The sequence below is a fragment of the Eptatretus burgeri genome, chromosome 11 (genome assembly GCF_056783735.1).
Source record: "Eptatretus burgeri isolate ZD-2024b chromosome 11, Ebu_testis_v1, whole genome shotgun sequence".
NCBI lineage: Eukaryota > Metazoa > Chordata > Myxini > Myxiniformes > Myxinidae > Eptatretus > Eptatretus burgeri.
The window spans coordinates 6,346,157-6,370,087 of NC_140971.1; the positions used below are offsets into that span (position 1 = coordinate 6,346,157).

Sequence of the window (23,931 nt, forward strand, 5' to 3'; positions counted from 1 at the left end):
AACGGCCATCCATATCTAGTGCCCAACTGTCTGCGGACGTTCTCCTGCTGTTGGGTTACTTTTTTGAGGAGGTTGGTGGCAGGATTTGCACTCCGGCCATTGTAAAACCCTTCACTCCGCAAAACATAAAAATGCAAGGAAATCTGAAAACCCACTCTGTGGGAGTACCTCCTGTGCAGCTGCCCTTCACAGGGCAGCTCACCGGATTACGGGATTGGAGCAAAGCCTTCGGGACCCCCACTTTTTGATGATGGGAGGAAAACAACGGGGTGACCTTCTCCGGTCAGATTGCGGTAGTGCGTGTCAGGGTGGTGCTGAGGTGTTGTCCACCAGATGGCGATTTCCTTGGGTTAACCTGAGGCAGTCCCTTCAGGTGGGTGCTTGGAATGTCTTATCCCAAAGAGAGGATTATCATCTGTCTCTCTTATCATCTGAGCTCAAGCGTTTGAACATCGGTATTGCAGCACTCTCTGAGTTTTGGAAACTGGATTGCGGCGAGATCATGGCGGGTAGTTACACCTACTATTGGTCTGGTCACTCTGATGGTTACCATGCCCATGGACTTTCTGTCGCTGTATCCAATAAGCTGACTCCAATGATAATTGAAGTAACACCGGTAAACGAGCGTATGATGAGATGAAGGATTCGTCAGTCATTGGGTGTCGTTTCTCTGGTCTCTGTGGATGCTCCAACTGAGGCGAGTGATCTCATCATGAAGGACACATTCTATGCTACGCTCGAGTCTGGTTGAATTGTGCCCCGGGTGATATACTCTTCTAGTCTTGGGGGATTTCAATGCATCGACTGGAACTGTTTGGGATGGTTATGAGACATGTGTTGGTCTTGGACATGGGCTTGGAACTGTGAACCAGAATAGCACTAAGTTCCTTGACTTTGCAAGAAGTCATGGACTTAGGGGGCTTGTCCATGGTTTCAGCGCCCACAGGCTTATCGCTGGACTTGGTATTCCAACGCTTGTGGTGTGGTAAAGGAGATTGACCATGTGCTCGTCGATGGCCACTGGAGGATGATCCAGAACTGAATGGAAATGTCAAGATCTCTGACCTTGATTTTGCAGGTGATCTGGATATCCTTTTGGGGGCCCTCATGGTGCTGAATGAGGAGTCGAAACCGCCGGGATAACGGGTTTCCTTGGTCAAAACAAGATCCAGGCTTTCATTTACATCTTGGATGTTGCTATCCTGCCTGTACCTGTTTGTGGGAAAGATGTTGAGGTCACAGAGAGATTCACTTACCTTGGCAGTGATATTCATGTCCCTGCTGGCTGTGAGCCAGAGGTCAATAGAGGTCTGGGTCGGGCCTGGGGAGTCATGAATTCACTGGATCATGGGGTATGGCGCTGTCAGTACCTGTGCAGGAGGACAAAAGTCCGAGTCTTCATGTCCTTAGTGCTTCCAGTCTTGGTGCTCTCCGAATGTGAGACTTCGACTCTGACCAGGGATCTGAGACTGTTGTTGTTGTTCGTCTTTCGGCTGCTCCCGTTAGGGGTCACCACAGCGGATCATCTGTTATGATCCGCATACTGATTTGGCACAGGTTTTACGCCGGATGCCCTTCCTGACGCAACCCTGGTCGCCTCTTACGACACAGGGATCAGGATTTGGGTTTCGCCATGATTCCGGGCTGCTCCACTCCCTGCCCAGTGCAGAGCCCCCATCCTCAAGCGATCCTCCAACCCAAGCCTCCGAGTAGCCGGATTACAGGCGCACGCCACTACGCCCGGTACGGATCTGAGACTGAGACTTGATTACTTTGGTACCAGGTCTCTTCAGAGAATCCTTGGCTGTCGCTGGTCGGACTTTGTGTCCAACAAGCGGTTGCTGAGAGAGACTCAAATGAGATTTGTTACCTGAATGTAGCGTGACCACTCCTCATTTTCATAAATGCCAAGGTGAGCCAATGAAAAAAGCCAATAATTCACAAGGTTTCGGAAAAGCGATGATAATAGAAAACTTATACGCCTAGAAAACTTATAGAAAACCAAGACACCAAGGTGAACAACGAATAGCCAAGATCTTGTGAAAAAAGCCAAGAAGTGGTCACACTGCCTGCATAGTCCGTGAGTGTCAGCTGTGGCTGTATGGACACATTGCTCATTTTCCTGATGCTGATCCTGCTCACCAGATTCTCTCAGCGAGGGAGCCTCATGAGTGGTGGAGGCCAATGGGCCGACCATGTGCCTCGTGGTTGCAGCAAGTTGATCAGCATCTCAAGGAGATGGGGATGGGCCAGGCATCTGCCTGTGGGATGGCCAGACGGGGGCCCCTTGAGTACCAGCGGAACATGGACGCAGCGACGTGCTGCTCTGGTGCATGCTCCCATACCTGACCTGACCTACAGTGCACAACCATAGCAAGGGCAACAGTGGCAGGCCAGCATCAGTCACCAAGAGCCAAGCCAACATCGACGCCATGCGGGATTCTGCAGTGGACAGTCCAAAGAAGTCCCACCGCCGGTGCTCCCGGGAGCTCGGCATCGAACCAATATCAGTCTGGCATATCCTCACTGAGGAACTGAAGCTTTTCCCATACATCGTCTCTTTTAGGCATAAACTGAGTCAAGGTGATATGAATTCGTTCAATGACAGGATGGAGCGGTACCCAAACTAGATCAACCTGATCTGGTTCAGTGATGAAGCCCATTTACACTTGAACGGTGCCATCAACAACCACAACATTTTCTGGTGGTCAGAACCACCCAAGGAGATCACAGAGAGGTACCTGAAAGGGCCTAAGGTCACATGCTTCTGCACCTTCAATGTCAGGCCCTACTGGTTTGAGAATGACAACAGCAGGATGGTGACAATCAACATTGAGTGCGACCAGGCCGTGCTCCAGAAGTTCCATAATGATCTAGCCAAAAAGGTCATCCCAAATCAGCTCAGCATGACCTGGTTTATGCAGGATAGTGCACTCCTGCATACAGCTGGTGACACCATCACTTTCCTGGGGCAGCTCTTCAGAAACCGCCTCATTTCCCTGGGTATCGCTCATGATTGGGCTCCCCATAGCCCAAACTTGAACCGTCTGGACTACTGGTTTTGGGGGGGCTGCCAATGGCTCTGTCTATGCCAACCACCCTGCCACACTGGATGATCTGAAGCAGGAGGTGTCAGATGACCTCCAGGCAGTGCCACATGACACCTACAGGAAAGTTGGACAGAACTTTGGAGTCAGGATCAATGCCTATCTGAACCACTGAGGGGCACACATCGAGAACATCAATTACAAGGATTTTGCGTAAATGACAATTTCAGACCTTGGGCTCTCACTAACTCCAGCAGTGACTTACTGCAATAACAATCAGTGATGGAAAATACCATGTCATGAGCTTTCAAGAAATGTTTGGTTCACATTCCTGAGATTTATTTACAAAGAAACAGAAACATTTAAAGCTGCATCACTCTTTTTGAAACACCTGTACACGGTGAAGATCGGAATCGTATCATTAGAAGATGATTAAATCAATGGGTTGGTGATGAAGCACAGACATGATGGGCCAAACGGCCTCCTCTTGTGTCAAAGTGCATTCTTACGACAAACCTGTGAGGAATTCATCAGGCCTTCAAGTTGCCGTTTCCCTGAGTGCCGGCATGTTAATAACTCCTGAGTGTGTCGAATGCAAATGGATATCAGTAACTTTTCATTGATTCATTAGCGATGACTTTGTTGACGATGTCTTTGTCTTCTTGCAGTGCAGGGAAATGTTACCCATAACGCCCTTAGTGCTGCTGGGGATTGACCCAGGAAGGTGAGGTTCTGTTTTCTATATATTTATTATTGTAAATCTATGCTAATAAATGTCAATGTGTGTCAGCGTGTCCTCCATAACTCCAAAACCTTGAAACCTAGCAGCCTGAAACTTTGCATGCATACGAAGAAAACTCCAAGAAAGTGTACGACTGAAAATTGGGTGTTTGGGTCAATTAAAACACCCCTTTTGAAGATAATTAACAGCCTTATTTAATTATATCCTTTATCAGGCGCATCCTCGGTCACCGCTGTATATGGGGTCTTGAGGCATATCCGAGCTAACCTTGCTGGGGTTTGAAGCCGCCATGTTTTTCGGCCTGCTCAACCATGCCTTGACTTGGAACAGGCCGCAACGATTTCTTGACGATAGTTTTTTTTCTTCACTTTCCTCACTCATATTATATCGAATGCTTGTTCATAGTAGTTGTGAATAGCTGTGTACATCGCTTTTGTAAGTACTGTAGTTTTGAAATTAGGACCTTGGAGCGATTTCATGCATTATATGATACGATTTTCCACGATCTACTCTCACGGACTCCTTAAAGCAAATCATCGAAATACTATTTCAGTTTTGAGGCTCAGATATCGTCCGGATTAAATAAGTGTCAAAATCTGGAGTGAAATCTGATGGTTTAAAGAAATAAAGAAGTCTAATAACTAAGGAGATATACCTATTTACTTTAAGCAAGCAAGGCTATCTTCCCTCCTCCATACATATACAACAAAATGGGAAACTTCCAAAGCAATAAACTTATCTTTTCCAACTGGAGAATTATATCGTGAACAAAAAATTTATGAACGTAACAAAATTAACCAGCTTCATTGAGCAATATGATTTAATGCATTCACTGTTCGACCTCGCACCCTGTCCTCCAGAGGGACTGCCAATCTCTGCAGGGAATCAAAGCAAATCTGATGTAAAATGGAGGTTTTAAATTAAAGTTGTAACGTTTGCACGAACCCTGAATGGATGTACCACGTGACGCGTACACAGGCGAGCAGGAAACGTGGTGGATTTTCTGCAATGTGCATTTCAAGGGCAGTTGAAGTTTGCGATGTCTCCAGGATTGTTCTGCATTAAGCAGCAACTCTTTTGGGGATAAAGTCATTTGAACAAATTCATTTTATTTCATTAACTGATGCGTGTATGGTGAAGACCAGCTTCAAAGTTAAAGGGATCCTATATGGTGTGCAGCGACAGCCTGGCCAGCAGTTCCTTATCAACCATTTCATTGGGGTGTTTGCTTGAGTGCTTAAGCCACTTGCCGAGCGCCCATTGTCAATGTCATTCAGGGCGGGTGCTTCGTGCTCCGTCACTCACCCTGAGCGGGTGCTTCGTGCTCCGTCACTCACCCTGAGCGGGTGCTTCGTGCTCCGTCACTCACCCTGAGCGGATGCTTCTGAAATAACACCTGATTTCTGAACCATTTGCGTGTTATCGTGTTTTCTAAATTACCGAGCCAAATTTTTTTTTTCCACCCGTCACACGCAGCTGTTTATAAAGAACTCGACGACCCATGAACCCGTTGGGTTCCCATTGTGACAGTGGTTGATGAAAAAAAAATCATTTCAAGAAAAAAAAAGATAGCTCCAGCGAACTATACCGCTGAGGTTGTTTGCCTTGATCAAATTCTCCCGAAGAGTACTTGACTGAATCGGGAATTGATTTTTTTTCATCATTTTTTCGTTGCCCAATTTGAACGAAACTTGATACTGCACACCGCAGGCGAATGGTGAGTAAGATGGCCGTAAAATTTTGCACTATCGTGTACCGTTTTGGCTGTATTTCGGGAACATACATACATACATACATACATACATACATACATACATACAAGATGAGAGTTTTAGTAATATACTAGACGACCCGTGAACCCATTGGGTTGCCGTTGTGACAGCAGTTGATAAAGAAAAACATTTAAAAAAAAACAAAACAAAGATAGCTCCAGCGAACTATACCGCTGAGGTTGTTTGCATTGATCAAATTCTCCCGTAGAGTACTTTACTGAATCGGAAATTTATTTTTGAATAATTTTTTCGTTGCCCGATTTGAATGAAACTTGATATTGCACACTCTGTCTCGCAGGAGAATGGTGAGAAAGGTGCCCTAAAATTGCTGCGCTATCGTGTACTGTTTTGGCTGTATTTCGGGAGCATACATACATACATACATGATGAGAGTTTTAGTAATATATAGAGAGATAATGTTTGTGTACATATCCCTGAAATGTCTAAAGAAATGCAGCATTGCTTTTCCATGAAAGCAACTCAAGGTTTTTGGGTTTTGCGCAATACATACTGGAGTCTGTAATTACACTGACTCCAACCTGCCGATTCCTGAAAAGTGTGTGTGTGTGTGTGTGTGTTTTTGTTTTTGTTTTTCAAAAAGCATAACATATTCTCTCTGCTAACTCCCCCACCCTCTCTCCCTTTCTCACCTTGTCCTATCCTTGCTCTTCTTCTTCTTTTGGCTGCTCCCATTAGGGGTCGCCACTGTGGATCATCTGTCTCCATTTCGCTCTGTTTTCCACATCCTCCATCGACACTCCAACCACCCGCATGTCCGTCCTCACCACATCCATAAACCTCCTCTTTGGCCTTCCTCTTCTCCTCCTACCTCATGGCTCCATCCTCAGCATCCTTCTCCCAATATACCCCGCTTCCCTCCTGTGCACATGTCCAAACCATCTCAATCTCGCCTCTCTCACTTTGTCTCCAAACCGTCCTACCTGCGCTGTCCCTCTAATGTACTCATTTCTAATCCTGTCCATCCTCGTTACTCCCAACGAGAATCGCAGCATCTTTAACTCTGCCACCTCCAGCTCCGCTTCCTGTCTTTTTATCATCGCCACCGCCTCCAAACCATACAACATAGCTGGTCTCACTACCGTCTTGTATACTTTCCCTTTCACTCTTGCAGATACCCTTCTGTCACAAATCGCTCTTGCAACTCTTCTCCACCCACTCCATCCTGCCTGCACTCTCTTTTTTCACTTCTCTCCCACACTCTCTGTTACTTTGGACAGTTGATCCCAAGTATTTAAACCCATCCACCTTCCCCACCTCAACTCCTTGCAACCACACCATACCACCACCCTCCCTCTCATTTACGCACATGCACTCCATCTTACTCCTACTGACTATCATTTCCCTTCTCTCCAGTGCGTGCCTCCACCTCTCGAGGCTCGCCTCAGCCTGCCACCTACAGATCCTGATGTCATCCGCGAACATCACAGTCCATGGAGACTCCTGTCTGATCTCGTCCGTCAACCTGTCCATCACCATTGCAAACAGGAAAGGGCTCAGAGTCGATCCTTGGTGCAATCCCACTTTTACCTTAAACCGGTCCGTCATTCCTACCGCACACCTCACCGCTGTCACACTGTCCTCATACATATCCTGCACGATCCTCACATACTTCTCTGCTACTCCCGACTTCCTCAAACAATGCAACAACTCCTCTTTTGGCACCCTGTCATAAGCTTTCTCTAAATCCACAAACGCACAATGCAACTCCTTCTGGCCTTCCCTATACTTCTCCATCAACATTCTCAAAGCAAACATTGCATCATTGGTGCTCTTTCCTGACATAAAACCATATTGCTGCTCACAGATCATCACCTCTCCTCTCAACCTAGCTTCCACTACTTTCCCAGAACTTCATGGTGTGGCTTAACAACTTTATCCCTCTGTAATTACCACAGCTCTGCACATCACCCTTATTCTTAAAAATCCGTACCAGTACACTTAATCTCCACTCCTCCGGCATCCTCTCACTTTCCAAGATTTTATTAAATAATCTGGTTAAAAACTCCACTGCCATCTCTCCTCAACACTTCCATGCCTCCACTGGTATATCATCTGGGCCAACCGCCTTTCCACTCTTCATCCTCTTCATAGCAGTCCTCACTTTACCCTTACTTATACACCGCACTTCCTGATTCAATATCTCCACCTCTTCCAACCTTCTCTCTCATTTTCTTCATTCATCAGCTCCTCGAAGTACTCCATCCACCTCAACACACTCTCCTCGCTTGTCAGCACATTCCCATTTGCGTCCTTTATCACCCTTACCTGCAGCACATCCTTCCCAGCTCGGTCCCTCTGTCTGGCCAATCGGTACAAATCCTTTTCCCCTTCCTTTGTATCCAACTTCTCATACAGCTCGCCAGATGCCTTTTCTTTAGCCTTCGCCACCTCTCTCTTCGCCTTGTGACACCACTCCTTGTACTCCTGTCCACTTTCTTCATCTCTCTGGCTATCCCAATTATTTTTCGCCAACCTCTTCTTTCTTATACTTTCCTGTACTTCCTCATTCCACCACCAAGTCTCCTTATCTTCCTTCCTCTGTCAAGATGTCACACCAAGTACCTTCCTAGCTATCTCCCTCACCACTTCTGCAGTAGTTGCCCAATCGTCCCACACCTCTTTACCACCATCCAACACCTGTCTCACCACCTCCCTGAATTTCACGCAACAATCTTCCTCCTTCAGCTTCCACCATCTGGTCCTTGGTTCAGCCCTCACTCTCTTCCTCAACCTCACCTCCAAAATCATCCGACAAACCACCATCCGATGCTGTCGAGCTACACTCTCCCCTGCCACCACCTTACAGTCTCCAATCTCTTTCAGGTTGCATCTCCAGCTTAAGACGTAGTCCACCTGTGTGCACTTTCCTCCACTCTTGTACGTCACCCTGTGTTCCTCCTTCTTCTTGAAATACGTATTTACCACCACCATTTCCATTCTTTTTGCAAAATCTACCACCATCTGCCGTTCCACATTCCTCTCGTTGACACTGTACCTACCCATCACCTCATCATCTCTATTCCCTTCCCCAACATGCCCATTGAAATCTGCTCCAATCACCACTCTTTCTTCCTTGGATACACTCTCCACCACTTCATCTAACTCACTCCAGAAATCTTCTTTCTCCTCCATCTCACACCCCACTTGCGGAGCATATGCACTGATGACATTCATCATCACCCCTTCAATTTCCAACTTCACACTCATCACTCGGTCCGACACTCTCCTCACCTCCAATACCCTCTTGACATAATCCTCCTTCAGGATTACCCCGACACCATTTCTCCTCCCATCCACAACATGGTAGAACAGTTTTAAACCACCTCCGATGCTCCTAGCCTTACACCCCATCCACTTGGTCTCTTGTACACACAGTATGTCTACCTTTCTTCTCTCCATCATATCAGCCAACTCTTGCCCTTTGCCAGTCATAGTACCAACATTCAAAGTTCCAACTCTCACCTCCACACTTCTACCCTTGCTCCTCTCCCACTGCCTCTGGACATGCCTTCCCCGTCTCCTTCTCCTCCTTCGCACAGCAGTAACACAATTTCCATCGGTACTCTGCTGACCAACAGTACCGGTGGCGGTCGTTGGTAACCCGGCCGCGACCGATCCGGTATGGAAGTCCGTTTTATGATTCGCATATTGATTTGGCACAGGTTTTACGCCGGATACCCTTCCTGATGCAACCCTCCCCATTTATCCAGGCTTGGGACCGGCGCTGAGAGTGCACTAACTTGTGCAACCACAGTGGCTGCTGGGTTTTGTCCTATCCCTGCTCTACCCCTTCCTAATTCAGTGCAGCACCCTTTCTCTCTCTCTCTCTCTCTCTCTCTCTCTCTCTCTCTCTCTCTCTCTCTCTCTCTCTCTCTCTCTCTCTGTCTCTGTCTCTGTCTCTGTCTCTACGCTATAATAAAGTACGCTTTTGTTATTGAAAGTGGACTAGTGCGTGCCCATACGTGCAAAAAAAAACAAAAACTTTCAAACAACCACACAGGCCGTTCCTTTGCTCTCGTAAACGACGACTGGATTGGGGCATTGTGTTTATCTATAAATGCGCATAAGAAATCGATAAATTATTGGGATACAGTCAGTCATCACAATCCGAAAGTCTGTACGTTGTAACCCGCAATGGGGAATGCGCTCTAACTTGGCCACAACTTGGGAACCACTTGTCCGATTAATTTCAAACCTTGAAAAGGCAAAAAAACAGAGATTGCTGGAATTATAGATAGAAGATAGATACTGTGGGTGCAAAATGCCAAGCAACGTGTCCTGTCATTGGTCACTAAATAGTGCCCTTTCCCCATCGGCCACGCCTACGCAGCAACGTGTCCTGTCATTGGTTTGGTAAATAAATGGCCATAACTTGGGAGTCGCTTGTCCGATTAATATCAAACCTTGAAAAAGCACATACTCAGATCCCCAGCAATATACCTGGCAAGTTTCAATTAGATCGGACCAGTGGTTGTCGAGAAACAGTGGTCACAGACACACACAGATTGCTGAAATTATAGATAGATGATGTTAAATAATTTTCAAGTAAATTGGTCGTTTATTGGAACATCCATGTTATGCATGATTGATCTTCCTTGGAGAATCGACTTCTTGTTTCACTTTCAGATTTGCTGGACTCAAAGCATTTTGGGTAAACAGTAGCTGCACAGTTGCCTCGGGCTGCCTGTTCCTCGGTGCGATTCCCACCGACCCACCTTTTTGGATACCAACAGTTCCCACAAGCCTCTGCTCGTCTCCGACGCCTTCGCCGTCATCATCCACAAGCCCTTGTGTGTCGTTTCCATCATCCTCCACATCCACGCCCCTGAGTATGAAGTCGTCCACGACGACTGATACGACGGACATGAATTGCTCGGGTGGGTACTGGGAGCTGTGGGTTTGACTGGTTGAGGGGTCACGTAGCTGCGATGTTCAAGACACGCCACTTCAAGTTGAAATGTTGATTTAATTTATTACGGTTGTAATCGTTATCACGTTAATTATATTGACTTAATCGGTGATCTTGCAGATGAGATTGAAGATTTGGGCTTATGCACGGAGGAAGAAGATGCTGAAGACGCAGAGCCTCATGATACCACTTCAGTGCTTCCTATGGAAACTTCCTATTCATACCACATAGAGGTGCAGCACAATGAGAAAACACCTCGGCATCAGCATTTGAAATTGGCATTTCTTACAGCGGAGTTTTCAATTTACAATTTCCTCATCTCCTTTGTTTGTCTGCTTTTGATCCCTCCATAGTTTGAGTCTTTTGATCATCTGACGCCCTGTCCTTTCGTTGATATGCCAAGCTTTGATGAACAGGTGAGCAATCGGAGTCGACACAGATTTACCTGTGGTGTCCGGTTCAGAGTGCGATGTTTGCTTTTGAAGAAGGCAGTGACTTGATCGTGAGAACACACCTGTGTGATGTTTCATAGTACCTGGCACTTCTCCTGGTTACGGTCTGCATTGTAAAATGTCGTGCACAGTCGGGGCCATTCGCACAGTTGTCAAACACCTGGGGTCGTGCGTCAAAAACACCGGGCCCTGTCATGTAACCGTGTGGTGCGATTAATTGCTGGAGGCTGTGGCGAGCGAGCGCTGTTATCTTCTTGCTCCAATCGAACGTGCGTTTTATGAAAACTACTTTTTTATTTTCTTTGTCAACTTATCTCAATTCCCATGTTATCAACAATGGCTACTTCAGCTGAGGTCTCAGGTTCAATCAACTGATTGAGTTTGCATGTGTTGTACCATTCTTGCATTCTTGGCTACAAAGACGGGCGGACATCATTCAATGGGCTCATAATCCTAAGTGGTGTATTATTTTCACAATTGATAGCCCACACACGAGCAATATACAGAAAATAGCTCTCTAATGATCCGACTCCTAATCTTCATCAATGATCTCTCTGATTCTCTGGAAAATCCCCTTTATCTATTCACTGACGACTCCACCCTCTACTGTGTCATCCCCCATCCTTCAGACAGACAGGCTGCAGCCTCTTCCTTCTCTTCAGACCTTGATAGAATCACAAGATGGTCAAACACTTGGCGCATGTCTTTCAATCCTGACAAATCTCAGACTCTCACTGTGTCTCTCTGAAAGGACCGTCTGGCAAACCCTCCTATCTGCTTTCTTAACAATCCTTTTTGAAGAAGTTCATTCACTCAAACCCTTGGGTGTCACTATCAGCCATGATATTTCTTGGGCACACCACATTTCAAAGTTGGCCTCCAAATCTAGTCACTGAGTGGACATCCTCTCTCATCCAAAGTCCTTCTTTGGCACACCTGAACTCCTATCCACCTACAAGGCCTTCATCCGCAGCTTGATGGAGCGCTGCTCTCCCCTCTGGACTGGCTCCCCTGCCCCACATCTTTGCTCAGCTTGATGCTGTGGAATACAAGGCCTTAAAGATCATTGGAATCTCCCTCAATGAAGGTGGGTCTATGGGCCTATCACTTTGCCATCACAGACAGGTCTGTGGTCTTTCTGTCTTCCACCGCCTCCTTTCTGGTCTTGTCCCCTCTGCCTTCTCCGTACTTTGTCCCTTCCTGGTATTTTTTCTTTTTTTCTGGGCACACATGGTCCACCATCAACATCCTTCTGTTGAAACTACCTAAATCCAGGATCACTGCTCACCTTGACCCATTTATTCCTCTCTTTTACCACCAGTGGAACTGACTTCCACATCCTCTTCAATCCCATTTGTCCCTCCAAGTCTTCAAGACAGCTGTTCACCACCATCTCAGATCAACCCCAATCCAAAACCATGATCTTTTCTACTCTTGTTAACCCCAGCTCCTTCCCCTATCCAGCCTCACCTCTTTGCAAATGTCAAGTTTTTCTTTCTGAAGTGTTTCTTCCTGTATCCGTCCTCTACACTTCGTTTGTCCTCTCTTACTGCTCATTCGAATCCACATCCCTTTTTGTTTGCCTCCATGCATTACTGTTGATGCCCCTTCCTTTTCTGTTGCTCCTTTTGTTCTGTGGCGTCCTCATCCGTTCTGGGTTCTCGCTCTTTCACGAGCCTTGACTGTATAACTTTTAAAAATGCAGAGGCTCAGACAGGATTAAAAAAAACATAAATAAGCAGGACCAAAAAAAATAAACCGCGGACCACTTGCTACCCACAGTTTAGAGCAGGAATTTGTAATTTGTTCGGGGTGCCGGCAATAACTCATCCACTCATAAGACACTTTACAATCTTTAATGCAAGCAGACGGAGCATCCAGCTTAACATCCATCCGAGGGGCGGCGAACTTTGCGATGCAACGTTCTGCCTGCAAAACACCAATCGGATAGTTTAGTTGTGGTAGGGTCAGGAATCGAACCCAGACGAGACGGCTCAGAGGTGGGTGCGCGACATCCGCATCACCCAGTCGGATGCATCATCAAATACATGGCCATCAACTGCACATCTCCAGGTATATTACCTGGGAAAATCAATTTGCATGTTCTTTCAAATCTCAAGTACAATTGTTGATATGAGGGCACGTACCCCTTTTCCTGAAAGGTGGGGCAAGGGTGCCATAAATGACACTCTTACAAACATCAGCTATTGTATGAAAGAGCACCTGCACCTTTGCGTTTCATTTCACAAGTGCCAGCACGTCAACAGCGGACGAGTCCTGAACAGGTGATTGGCTTCAAATCGGATGCAGCCCTCGAGGCAACGTTAACTTAACGGACGAGGTGCCGGGCTCGCTGCTAGGTGTTTTAAACATCAAGCAGGTATACCGTTACCCCAAAGAAAAGGGACCCATGATGTGCAGCAGGTATTTGTTTGTCCAGTGTGGAGATGGAGCTAAAGGCTTTATTTAGGTGGTGGTTATTTTTCGGAAACACGAGGAATGTGAATATATAAATTATACAATAAGATACGATTGGGTGATAAATATTACTCGAACGAAGAACTGTGTTTCAGACAAAACTCTGGGCCAGCATCCATGAATTAGACAAACTGTGACTAACCGTAGATCTCCCGCAGGTTGGTACGATGATGGACCTTGCTTCTTTTGATTCTGAAAATCAATTCTTTATCAGGTAACCTTTCTGTACGAACTGGATCACAAGCTGTGTTTATTTGCATAACAAGAAACAATGAGGTCATCGGTGCAGAACAAGGTCGTTTTTGGCACTTTTTTTTGTTCTCCCCATCCATTGATACCATGACTAGAGTAACCTGGGTTTTGGGGGTGGGGTTGGCAGGAGGTGGATAAGGGGTGGTTTCACACGCATAGTCAATTAGTCATTCATTCATGAATTTGTTTATTGTTTTTCAAGTATTTTTTATTAATCACTTTTATATTTTTTTCCCCCCAATCAAGTGATCACCAGGACTTCTGGGTAAATTGCTCAACCCCTCAGAAGGATGGTACCCTCATCCTTAGCCCAACTCTCTTCATCCAAGGTGGATGCAGACCACGACCCTTTCACCTGGCCTCACCAATGCTGCCTAATGTTCAAGACCAAGGATTGCCTCTGGTTAATGGTTCAGTCAGCCTGACCTCTGACCTCACCGAGCATGATCCAGTCGACTCTGGAGTTTGGAGTGACCCCCTGGTCTCCTTTTCCATTCAGGTTAAAATCAGGCTGAGGGTTTGCTGGGAGCCATGCTCACGAGTTAAACAAGCACTGCCGATGATGAAGATACTAACATCTTTTGTAACTCGTACACAGGAGCAGGAGCTGGAGGTGGAGGTAGAGGGTAATGGTGAAAGTTGCGGATCTGCACTTCGAGTCAATATTTATGATGACGAATGGGTCGATCGCCTTCGGCACTGGCAGAACAGAGTGGCTGCTCACCTTGAAAAATCAGTGAGTTGTTTCAAGGGCATGGAGCTTGTGTGGCGGTCAAGTTTTCTTTCCTGGAAATGGAGCTTGGGGGAGCAAGGTTGGGTTTGGAGGGTGGGAAACATAGTGACGAGAGATGGTAGAAGCAGAGGTTGGGAAATCAAAAGCATATTGGAGTGTTGATGCTGGTGATGGGAAAGGTAATATTTGTGGGAGGAGAGGTGCATGGAGCTTGAAGCAGGTTGTGTGGGGGTGGGTGGAAGGGGGGAATGCTGGAGTAGCAATGCAGAGGAAGATTATATTTTAGCCAGCAGTTATGGCGGTTCGTGGAATCGATGTTTATCCTTCTCATTATCTCTGTACCTCTACCTGTTCTCATTTAATGATTGCAATTCTGTCCCCGATCCTTACCTTTGTGAACTCCAGAGGGAAAGTCCTTGTTTGGCCAGCATTATTGAACAACTGTGGGAAACTCTGTCTGGTGGTCCAGAAAGGGAGGTGGGGGTCACATGTGTCACCAAGTCTTTCCATTCCCTCGTGCTCGGTGAAACTCCTCAATATGCGGCCTCGACATTTCTTGCAGCTATGCACTTGGTACGTGAATGGCTTAGTTTGAAGGACATGGCATTATTGGCCTCGTGTTTATTTATTTAAAAGGTCAAACTGTTGAACCTTAACCAGAAGAGTCAGAAACCATGGGAAATGCTTCCATGTTAGAACTTAGAGATCCTTCTCAAGGCTTGAACAAACTTTGGAAATGGTTTACAAGCGACCTCTGATTACAAGTTAGGTTTCTTGAAAGGCAAGCGCTCTCTCCTTTGTCCAAAAGCAGTTCCTCCTCGATTTGAATTAAACCACTGCCTCTCTCAAGGAACGTATCCTTTCACCGATGGCTTGTGTGTCCCTCAACAGGCAACTGCCGGCAAGTTGGAAATTGAAAAGACAAGACTGAACAATTTTTCTCTCAAGCTGGCATTGTCTGCTGGACTATCTCGGGGTGAGAAGGCCATGATGGAATACAGGGGTACACTTTTTATGTCAAGCTCGAGATGGAGGTTTTTTTGCTTTTTGGTGAAACGACTTCATGAGAAAAATTCATTTTAAAACTGTTATAAAAGCCACGTTTTTCCCTCCAAGGATGTGGGAAAAGGCGTTCAAGGTTTGCTGAGACCGGTGACGCAATGGCTGGATCGCCCGATTGTGGCAACACCATACGATCAGAGAAGGTTCGGCGATTGGACCTCTTGAATGGACCATCGGCTTCCTGCTCAGAGCTCTGAACTCTGTGTATGTTGCTTATCAGTACCTCAAGCACTAATATTTTTGGTCTAAGTTATAATGTTAATTATTTTGTACAATGTTTTCTACTTCGTACATGCCTTTTGGCACCGAGTCGCATGGTTGAAGTGCTCCGATTGTAACTAAATGAACGATCGGTAGGCAGTGCCACCCGTGTTGTGAACCGATACTCCGCCGTGCATCCATGGTCACAATGAACGCTCGAAGAATGGAGAAGTACGTCTCCAACAAATGATAAACCTGTGCACTCTTGTTATTTAATCGTGTTTATTTAATGAAATGGGCTTTTGATGCTACCCGGTAGGTGATAGTCCTCAGTACGATGCTGTGCTCGCTTCTCGTACTAAAACTTGTTCAGCGAGTCCATCGTAGCGTTCTGTGACGTTTCAACCTGAAAGGTCACGTCGTAACATTTTTCACATGTGCTGCGCTTTGAGGGGTAAAGATGCCATTTGTTAATTTATGCATTGCTGAACATGCATCGAGACGAACAAGACATCGACCATGTCCTGTTAAAAGGTTTGATAATCATAGTTCAGTGACCCTTTTAAAACATTTCGTGATGTCTTGTTATCACCTCATTATCTACCTTGGTTTAACCTACGGCTCTTTCATGGAAACAGCCGGTTAGCCTTGCGTAAACTAATATTGTATCGTCTGACATCATGTGTAGCGTGCCATCGGCCGACATCGTGTGTAGCCTGCCAAGGATGGACTGTCATTAGGTGGGAGGAGAAGGGGGGAGACGGACGGGATTCGATATTGCACTAGCCATGATATATTTGCAAGGTATCGACCGATCGATGCCTTACTGAAGGAGAAACACTTCTCCATTGCAAAGTCAAAGCAATGGTTCCCTTGCGGTACCATCACTGGGCCTGTTCGACCAGGCTTGGGCTGCTGTGAGATCGTCGCACTTTTGGCAAATGTACATATTTTGGAACTACAGGATATTCTTTTTTTGTTATCTTCTAAGATATCTGTTGTACTGTTGGTGTAAAATTGCTGTTATTGTTCTACATTGAATTTAATAGAATATACGGTTAAAATGAATTGTTTAATATTGGTTCCACAATGGACAAAGCAAGGAAGGGTTACAAGGAAGATATTTTAACATTATTTGTTTTATCAAAGCTGGACATTACTGTGGGGAGGGGTGGGGTGAGGTGGGGGGGGGGTTGTAGCATTGCAGAGGGGGGTGAGTGTGTGAATCCATATGGTGGAGGATTGATTGTGCAGTCGTTCATAGGACATACAGTTAAAGGATTATTGTTCCTGTTGTCACTCACTTGACTTGCTTAAAGCTTCACTTTTTTTTTTTTTTACAACTTTTAATGTTAATAAATCTGTTTTGTAACAACCTAGTTGTTGTTAGAATAATTTAAATGTTGCAGCGGAAACTACAACGGCACTCAGTAGAGCGCATACCTCTGCTAGGCTGAACAGTTTACATTTGGTATCCCACTGATAGGCCGGATCTGGATCCGGACCTGAACCAAAATCAAATCGGATTGTTCTTATCATCTACCCAACTCATCCATCAGGTTTTGTCATCTGTCCACAACTTTTAGAAATATCATGCTATGTATCATTTTTGGCCCCATCGCTCAATGGTGAAGAATGACTGAAATTTAAAAAATTCTCGCATCCCGATCTTAACCAAAATCGAATCAATCTGTCGTTGTCACACACCCACCCTATCCACAGAATTTTGTCCGAATCTTCCCATAACTTTTTGATATATCCTGCTCACAGATGGATGAAAACATAACCTCCATCCACCTTTGGTGACCAAAGTAATTAAGGGGTTAATTTTTGGACCTCAGGGGGTTTGAATGTTGTAGGTAAAGCAAACACAGATGGCGGAGAAGTAGGCACTGATCCATCTAGCCTGGGTTCATACCCGACACAGCTATAAACTGTCATCCCAGTGTTTCACAGGCAGGGTGATTCATCATTGTGTGTGCCCGTCCCTCGGATGGACATTGAACTGGGAGTCCTGTCTGCCAGCGTTCTCTGGAGGATGTTAGATTGTCCAGCATCCTGAACAAGTTACAAATTTCTGCTACAGGTGCACTGCATCATTGGCACAACTGCACCACCACCCCCACCCCCTCCCCCCCAAAGGAAGTGATCAGTGATCCTACTCTTTGAATGTGCTACAAATGAATGAAGAGAAAGAAGCATCCCTTTCCCAAATATGGATTCTGTGAAATTGTTCATTCATAAAATTATCCTGATGTTCAGTTAATTTGAAAAGAAAAAGAACAGGCCATTTTGTCCTGTGAGGGTAGCCAATCTCAATGTTTCTCTACTCCCACGACTTTTTATCGTCTCAATGATTCCCATCTCTTTGTGGGGTTGGCTGGAGAAAGCTTTTGGCCAATGACCTGTCAGGACGCTGGCAATAACTCGCAGACTCTTCACAAAAGATACCGTGGGATTCTTAATGTGTAATTAATGCTGGCAGACAGGACATCCAGCTTAACGTCCATTGGAGGGGCGACACCCTGAATGCTAAAGCACCAATCTGAGCTGAGAAACCCCGACGACAAAGAGACCAACCAATCGCAATGCTTGTAGTTTATTAGAGAATTAGCACGCACCCCCTGCGGTGAGATTCCTCATATTAATATGGCACATTCATGGTGGGGGGATGAATTGTGTTTTTCTTTAAACTGAAGAGCACAACTCATTGAAGATTTAAAGAATAAAATGTATGAACAGTTGAGTGGTGGAGCACCAGACAGGCCCGAGAAGGTGTGGTACGAATAATAGACCCATTGGTCTGTTATGGGAAAGTTTTCCTTCCTTCAAACTAACTAAAGTTGCTGTTTGCTTTACCTTGTTATTATTATTAGTAGTAGTAGTAGTATTTAATGGCCACAATTATTCCCACATTTTTGTGGGATTGGCCAGGGGAAGCTTGGCTCAAGTATTTCATGAAGTAGCTGGCTAGGCCGAGCATTTGACTAAGGTCTAATCTCTCTCTCTCTGTAACCACCCTTTCCCCCAAAAAGATTGCTCTCTGCAGCACGTGGACTCACCTCGCAATTTTGGCACCTCCACTACAAATGCACCCGACAGTATATCCTCAAGAACCGTACCTGGACAGTATCAGCACTATCATCATCCAGAACTGTGCTCTCCACACTTTTCTCCAGGTCTTTCCCAAATGGTCTCTTGCCTTCCTTATGGAAATTTGTCATCTCTCCTATTCACAAGAAAGGTTCCAAATCTGATCCATTCAACTCCAGAGCAGTCGGCTAACTTCCCATCAAGCGCAGAGTGATGGCATCCTGAATTGCCGTGGATCTCAGGTATCATGCCGTTTCCAAATGTCATCTCCGATCATACGTTCACTCGTTCAGGTTCCTACTATGTAGACACATTGCTGCTTCGAATCGAGCAATGATTGGGTTGAATGAAATCTCAAATGAGAGATCAGGGCTCTTATTCGGGACATATCTGAAGCTTTCGATCCTGTTTGACACTCAGCTTTACTTTCCCAGCGGTTTGCTCAACTTATTAATGTGATTCAGGGGCCCTGCTTTTTACGGTTATCTGATCGTCTCAAGAAGCAGATTCAACGGTATGCTCTTCGCCGTGTTCTGACTCGTGATCTTCCTCGGGAGGATGGCACTCTTAACAAGGCATTGTTTTAGGATCAACCTTATTCTTGCTCTCGGTCAATAACCTCATCGCTGTACTGGCACAAATAAACGACCTGGAACATGTCTTTCAACGCAGTAAAATTCTGTCCCTGCACATGGATCGGTTTCTGAACCGCACATACTTACTTATCTGGGCAAGCACTGGAAGAGGTGCAATTTATTGAGCTTCTACGCATCACCAACTGTCACAACCTGTCTTGGGTTCATCCGTGTGGGGCCAGCAACCAGACAAAGCAAAAACTCCTCTGGATCAGCATTTCAGAACTCCAGAAACTCCTTAATCCATTCTCTGGTGGCGATCTTGCACACTAAGGTTTTGATTCCAACGAAAATGCCAAACTGTTTTACAACTTCTGCAACAAGGATAGATTCGGTGATCAGACGTTATCATACTTTCCAGTATCCACAGCAGAGTTTGTTTCTCAACTGGTCACGTACGAGGGTCGTCAAGACCTGGGGTCATCTTTGATCGGTTCTCCGCCATAAACTCTACAATTCATTATGTCGCTGTGGTCTAATACAAGGAAATACAACCAATAACTTCAATGCAGGAGTAGGCCATTTGGCCAAATATGCTTGTTAATCCACGGTTTAACATCTACAAATGGTTATACGTACAGGAAATACATGGATCGATGTTCACAGATGTACCTCCACCAGGGTAAACAGTTTGTTTTGTATCCCACTGCTGGGTCGGATCTCCATCCGGACCTTAACCAAAATCTAATTGTCTTGTTCTTGTCACCTAACCAACTCATCCACAAAGTTATGACAAAACTCATCCCCAAATTTTTGAAATATCGTCTGAGAAATCGTTTTTGGCCCCATCTCTCCATGGTGAAGAATCACTTGTAAAAATTTAATAATCCTCGTATCCGTGTTTGGATCTTCAACCAAATTGAATCATTTCTTCCTTGTCGCACACCCAACTTGTCCTGATGGTCGTCGGAGGGAGGGGGTATTGTGGGTGGGAAATGATGCCAATTCTGAAAATAAATCCTCTTGCACCCAGAGGGAACAGGTATGACTTGTATCATCAAATTAAACACACAAACCACACAAAAGGAACACACTAAATGTGCAAATTGTGAAACGTTTTGACCGCCTTCCTATCATGGAATGCGGGTTTCCACTCTGGGCTGGCGCATCAATTTCCATCTTCACGTCATTGGCATCTCTTGGCAGGAGGCTGGGTCCCAAGTTTCCTTTTCACCCACTGCAGGCAGGTTGGGTTACCATTTTAAATTTAAAGACACCATGGAGCAGGTCAGCCCGGGCAGCGCTGCTGATTGATGAGCTGAACGTCCCAAACGAATTAAGATGGTACGAGCTCTGCCAGGTGGGCAGCAGTTCGGAAGCAAGGTCCAGACAGGTAGTTTGAATGTGGGATCAATGGAGGGGAGAGGATTTGAGGTGGTGGAGATGATGCAGAGAAGAAAGTTGGAAGTGTTGTGTGTGCAGAAAAACCAAATGGAAAGGATACAGGGTGAGGAGGGTATAAGCTGTTGCATGCGGGAAGGGATAGGAGTAATGAGGTGGGAATAATAGTATCGGAAGAGATCGGCAAACAGGTGTTCAGAGTGGAAAGATGGGAGTGGCGGATAGTTATATGTGTTGTATTGGGATATGGGCCACAAACGGGAAGGACTGAGGTGGAGAAGCAGGAATTCAGGGACGCTCTGTAGGGGATTACAAGGAATGGTAGAGCTGGATGTGATCCTGTGCAGTGCGTGGGACTTTAACATGCATGTGGGAGTAGCGGAACTAGGTGAAGAGGAATGTGGTGGTAAATTTGGTTGGAGAACGAAGAATAGAGAGGGTCAGGAGCTGGTGGCGAGGAATGGGATGGCCATAAGCGTTCATTCTTTCAAAAGTGGGAAAGCCACAAAATTCCTTACAGTAGACGGCATAGAACGGAACTGGATTTGTTGGTCGTGAGCAAGCGACAGTAGTGGAGGATCAAGGATTGTAAGGCAGTGGCAGGAGAGCATGTCACCACTACTGTGTACTGCCCCCATGCACTGAAGTGAGTGCCCCAGTTACCCGGAGGGATAACACGGTGGAAAAGGTTTACGGATAATAATATGTCCCGTCTGTTGTTTAATAGGTGAAACCACGACACAGAAGGATATTTAATAACTAATTTATTCATCCCTATGGGCTACCTTTCAAACACAAATGCTATTTTAATAACATTCCATTACAATGATTTTAGATGAAACACTCGATGAGTTTAAAACTCCCCAAAGTTGCACATGACGTGTTTGAATTGACTCACGACTTTCAAGTCAGCAACTTATTTCCAGTACAAAGTTCTAAACTAGAAGGGCACTCGGTAGAGCACGTACCTCCGCCACACAACGCTTGATCCACAACAACATATCGGGCCCGATAAATTTTTGGACCTATCAATGGTGAAGAAGCATTTAAAAATAAATAATTCTCGTATCCAGATCCGGATCCGGATCTTCACCAAAATCGAATCAATTCTTCCTCGTCACACACCCGTGTCCACTAAGTTTCATCCGAATTCGTCCACAACTTTTTTGAGACATTCTGCACGCAAACAAATAGACAGAAAGGGGTGGAAACAACCACCTTCACCTTTGGTGGTGGAGGGAGTTATCACATCCGGATTCGGATCTTCACCAAAATTGAATCGATTCTTCCTCGTCACACACCCAACCTGTCCACCAAGTTTAGGCCGGATCCGTTCACAACTTTTTTGAGATATCCTGCACACACAGACACACAAACAGACAGACAGACAAATCATTAAGTGACAAGTTGGTGAAACGGAACGGCACTCCTCCGTTCGTGGCTTTGATCAGTATTTCCCAGAACAATTCTTTCCCCCAATCCGTTCCTCTTTCATGGAGGAATATCGCTGTCATGTTATTCAGACATATCAGCCTAATAACACAGCTTTTGCTCAGAATGATTTGTTGAACATTCCTGCTCTCTGCCCAGCACTCTGCCCAACGGGGGTGGTGGTTGTTATACGCATGAAGACCAGGAGAGAATGATTAGGGGGGGACGTGCAGGGACAACGTCCCATATAGTACAAGGAGAGGTTGAGGGCCAGGCATGAGGAAGTTACCGAAGAAGCCAGAGGTTGGAGTAGCCCAGGGAGTGTGGACAGAAATGACTGTTCTTACCAGATGGTGATCAGAACTATTAACTACCAAGTTTGGTGAATTTCCGCCCAACTCCTCAGGAGGAGACAGTGTGACGACAGATGCAGACAGCCGATTACAAGATGTCCCGTTTCTTTATTAAAAAAAAAACGACTTTCAAGTTATTTTTTGGATAACGGGTCCATGAGGATACACTTACCCGTTTCATTTCTGCACAAATTAATTTTAATTACATTTTTACATTGATGGAAGGAGTCAGGGAGGAGTTTGTACATCAATCACCTGCAGGGCGAGTACCTTGAGGAACATCAAAGCACTTTAACCTGAACCACACGGACATTAACAAACGAAGGACGAACATGCGGATGTAGGATTTGAACCTTGGTTACTCACTGCACGAGACAGGTTCAGATGGGGACACGATGGGGGATTTGGATGGGGACACTAACGAGGGGTTTCAGATGGGGACACCAACGGGAGTTCAGATGGGCACATTAACGAGGGTTTCAGATGGGGACACCAACGGGGGTTTCAGATGGGGACACCAACGGGGGTTTCAGATGGTCACACGAACGAGGGGTTTCAGATGGGCACGCCAACGAGGGGTTTCAGATGGGGACACCAATGGGGGTTTCAGATGGGCACACGAATGAGGGGTTTCTGATGGGGACACTAACGAGGGGTTTTGGATGGGGACACCAAGGTGGGTTCAGATGGGCACACTAATGAGGGGTTTCAGATGTGGACATTAACAAGGGGTTCAGATTGGCACACCAACGGGGGTTTCAGATGGGGACACTAACGATGGCTTTCAGATGGGGACACGAACGGGGGTTTCAGATTGGGACATCAAGGTGAATTCAGATGGGCACACTAACGAGGGGTTTCAGATTGGCACACTAACGAGGGGTTTCAGATTGGCACACTAACTGGGGGTTTCAGATTGGCACACTAACGAGGGGTTTTAGATTGGCACACTAAAGGGGGGTTTCAGATGGGCACACTGACGGGGGGTTTCAGATTGGCACACTAACAGGGGGTTTCAGATTGGCACACTAACGGGGGTTTCAGATGGGCACACGAATGAGGGGTTTCTGATGGGGACACTAACGAGGGGTTTTGGATGGGGACACCAAGGTGGGTTCAGATGGGCACACTAATGAGGGGTTTCAGATGTGGACATTAACAAGGGGTTCAGATTGGCACACCAACGGGGGTTTCAGATGGGGACACTAACGATGGCTTTCAGATGGGGACACGAACGGGGGTTTCAGATTGGGACATCAAGGTGAATTCAGATGGGCACACTAACGAGGGGTTTCAGATTGGCACACTAACGAGGGGTTTCAGATGGGCACACTAACGGGGGTTTCAGATGGGCACACTAACGGGGGTTTCAGATGGGCACATTAACGAGGGGTTTCAGATTGGCACAC

General features: G+C 46.0%; 1 protein-coding gene across 4 annotated transcripts in view; it reads left to right on the forward strand.

Moving 5' to 3' along the window:
• Positions 1-17,044, forward strand: part of LOC147016396 (uncharacterized) — a 37,790-nt gene extending 20,746 nt beyond the window's left edge. For 2 of the 4 annotated variants that reach the window (XM_085844997.1, XM_085845001.1), the window contains exons 6-14: positions 3,716-3,771; positions 10,209-10,459; positions 10,612-10,724; positions 10,845-10,907; positions 13,580-13,635; positions 13,920-14,409; positions 14,812-14,979; positions 15,298-15,409; positions 15,523-17,044. In XM_085844997.1, the coding sequence (XP_085701123.1) occupies positions 3,716-3,771; positions 10,209-10,459; positions 10,612-10,724; positions 10,845-10,907; positions 13,580-13,635; positions 13,920-14,409; positions 14,812-14,979; positions 15,298-15,409; positions 15,523-15,665 (1,452 nt within the window). In that variant the 3' untranslated portion in view covers positions 15,666-17,044. The remainder of the gene's footprint in view (positions 1-3,715; positions 3,772-10,208; positions 10,460-10,611; positions 10,725-10,844; positions 10,908-13,579; positions 13,636-13,919; positions 14,410-14,811; positions 14,980-15,297; positions 15,410-15,522) is intronic. The other 2 variants (XM_085845000.1, XM_085844999.1) reach the window with 2 other exon arrangements.
• Positions 17,045-23,931: the final 6,887 nt, after the last annotated feature.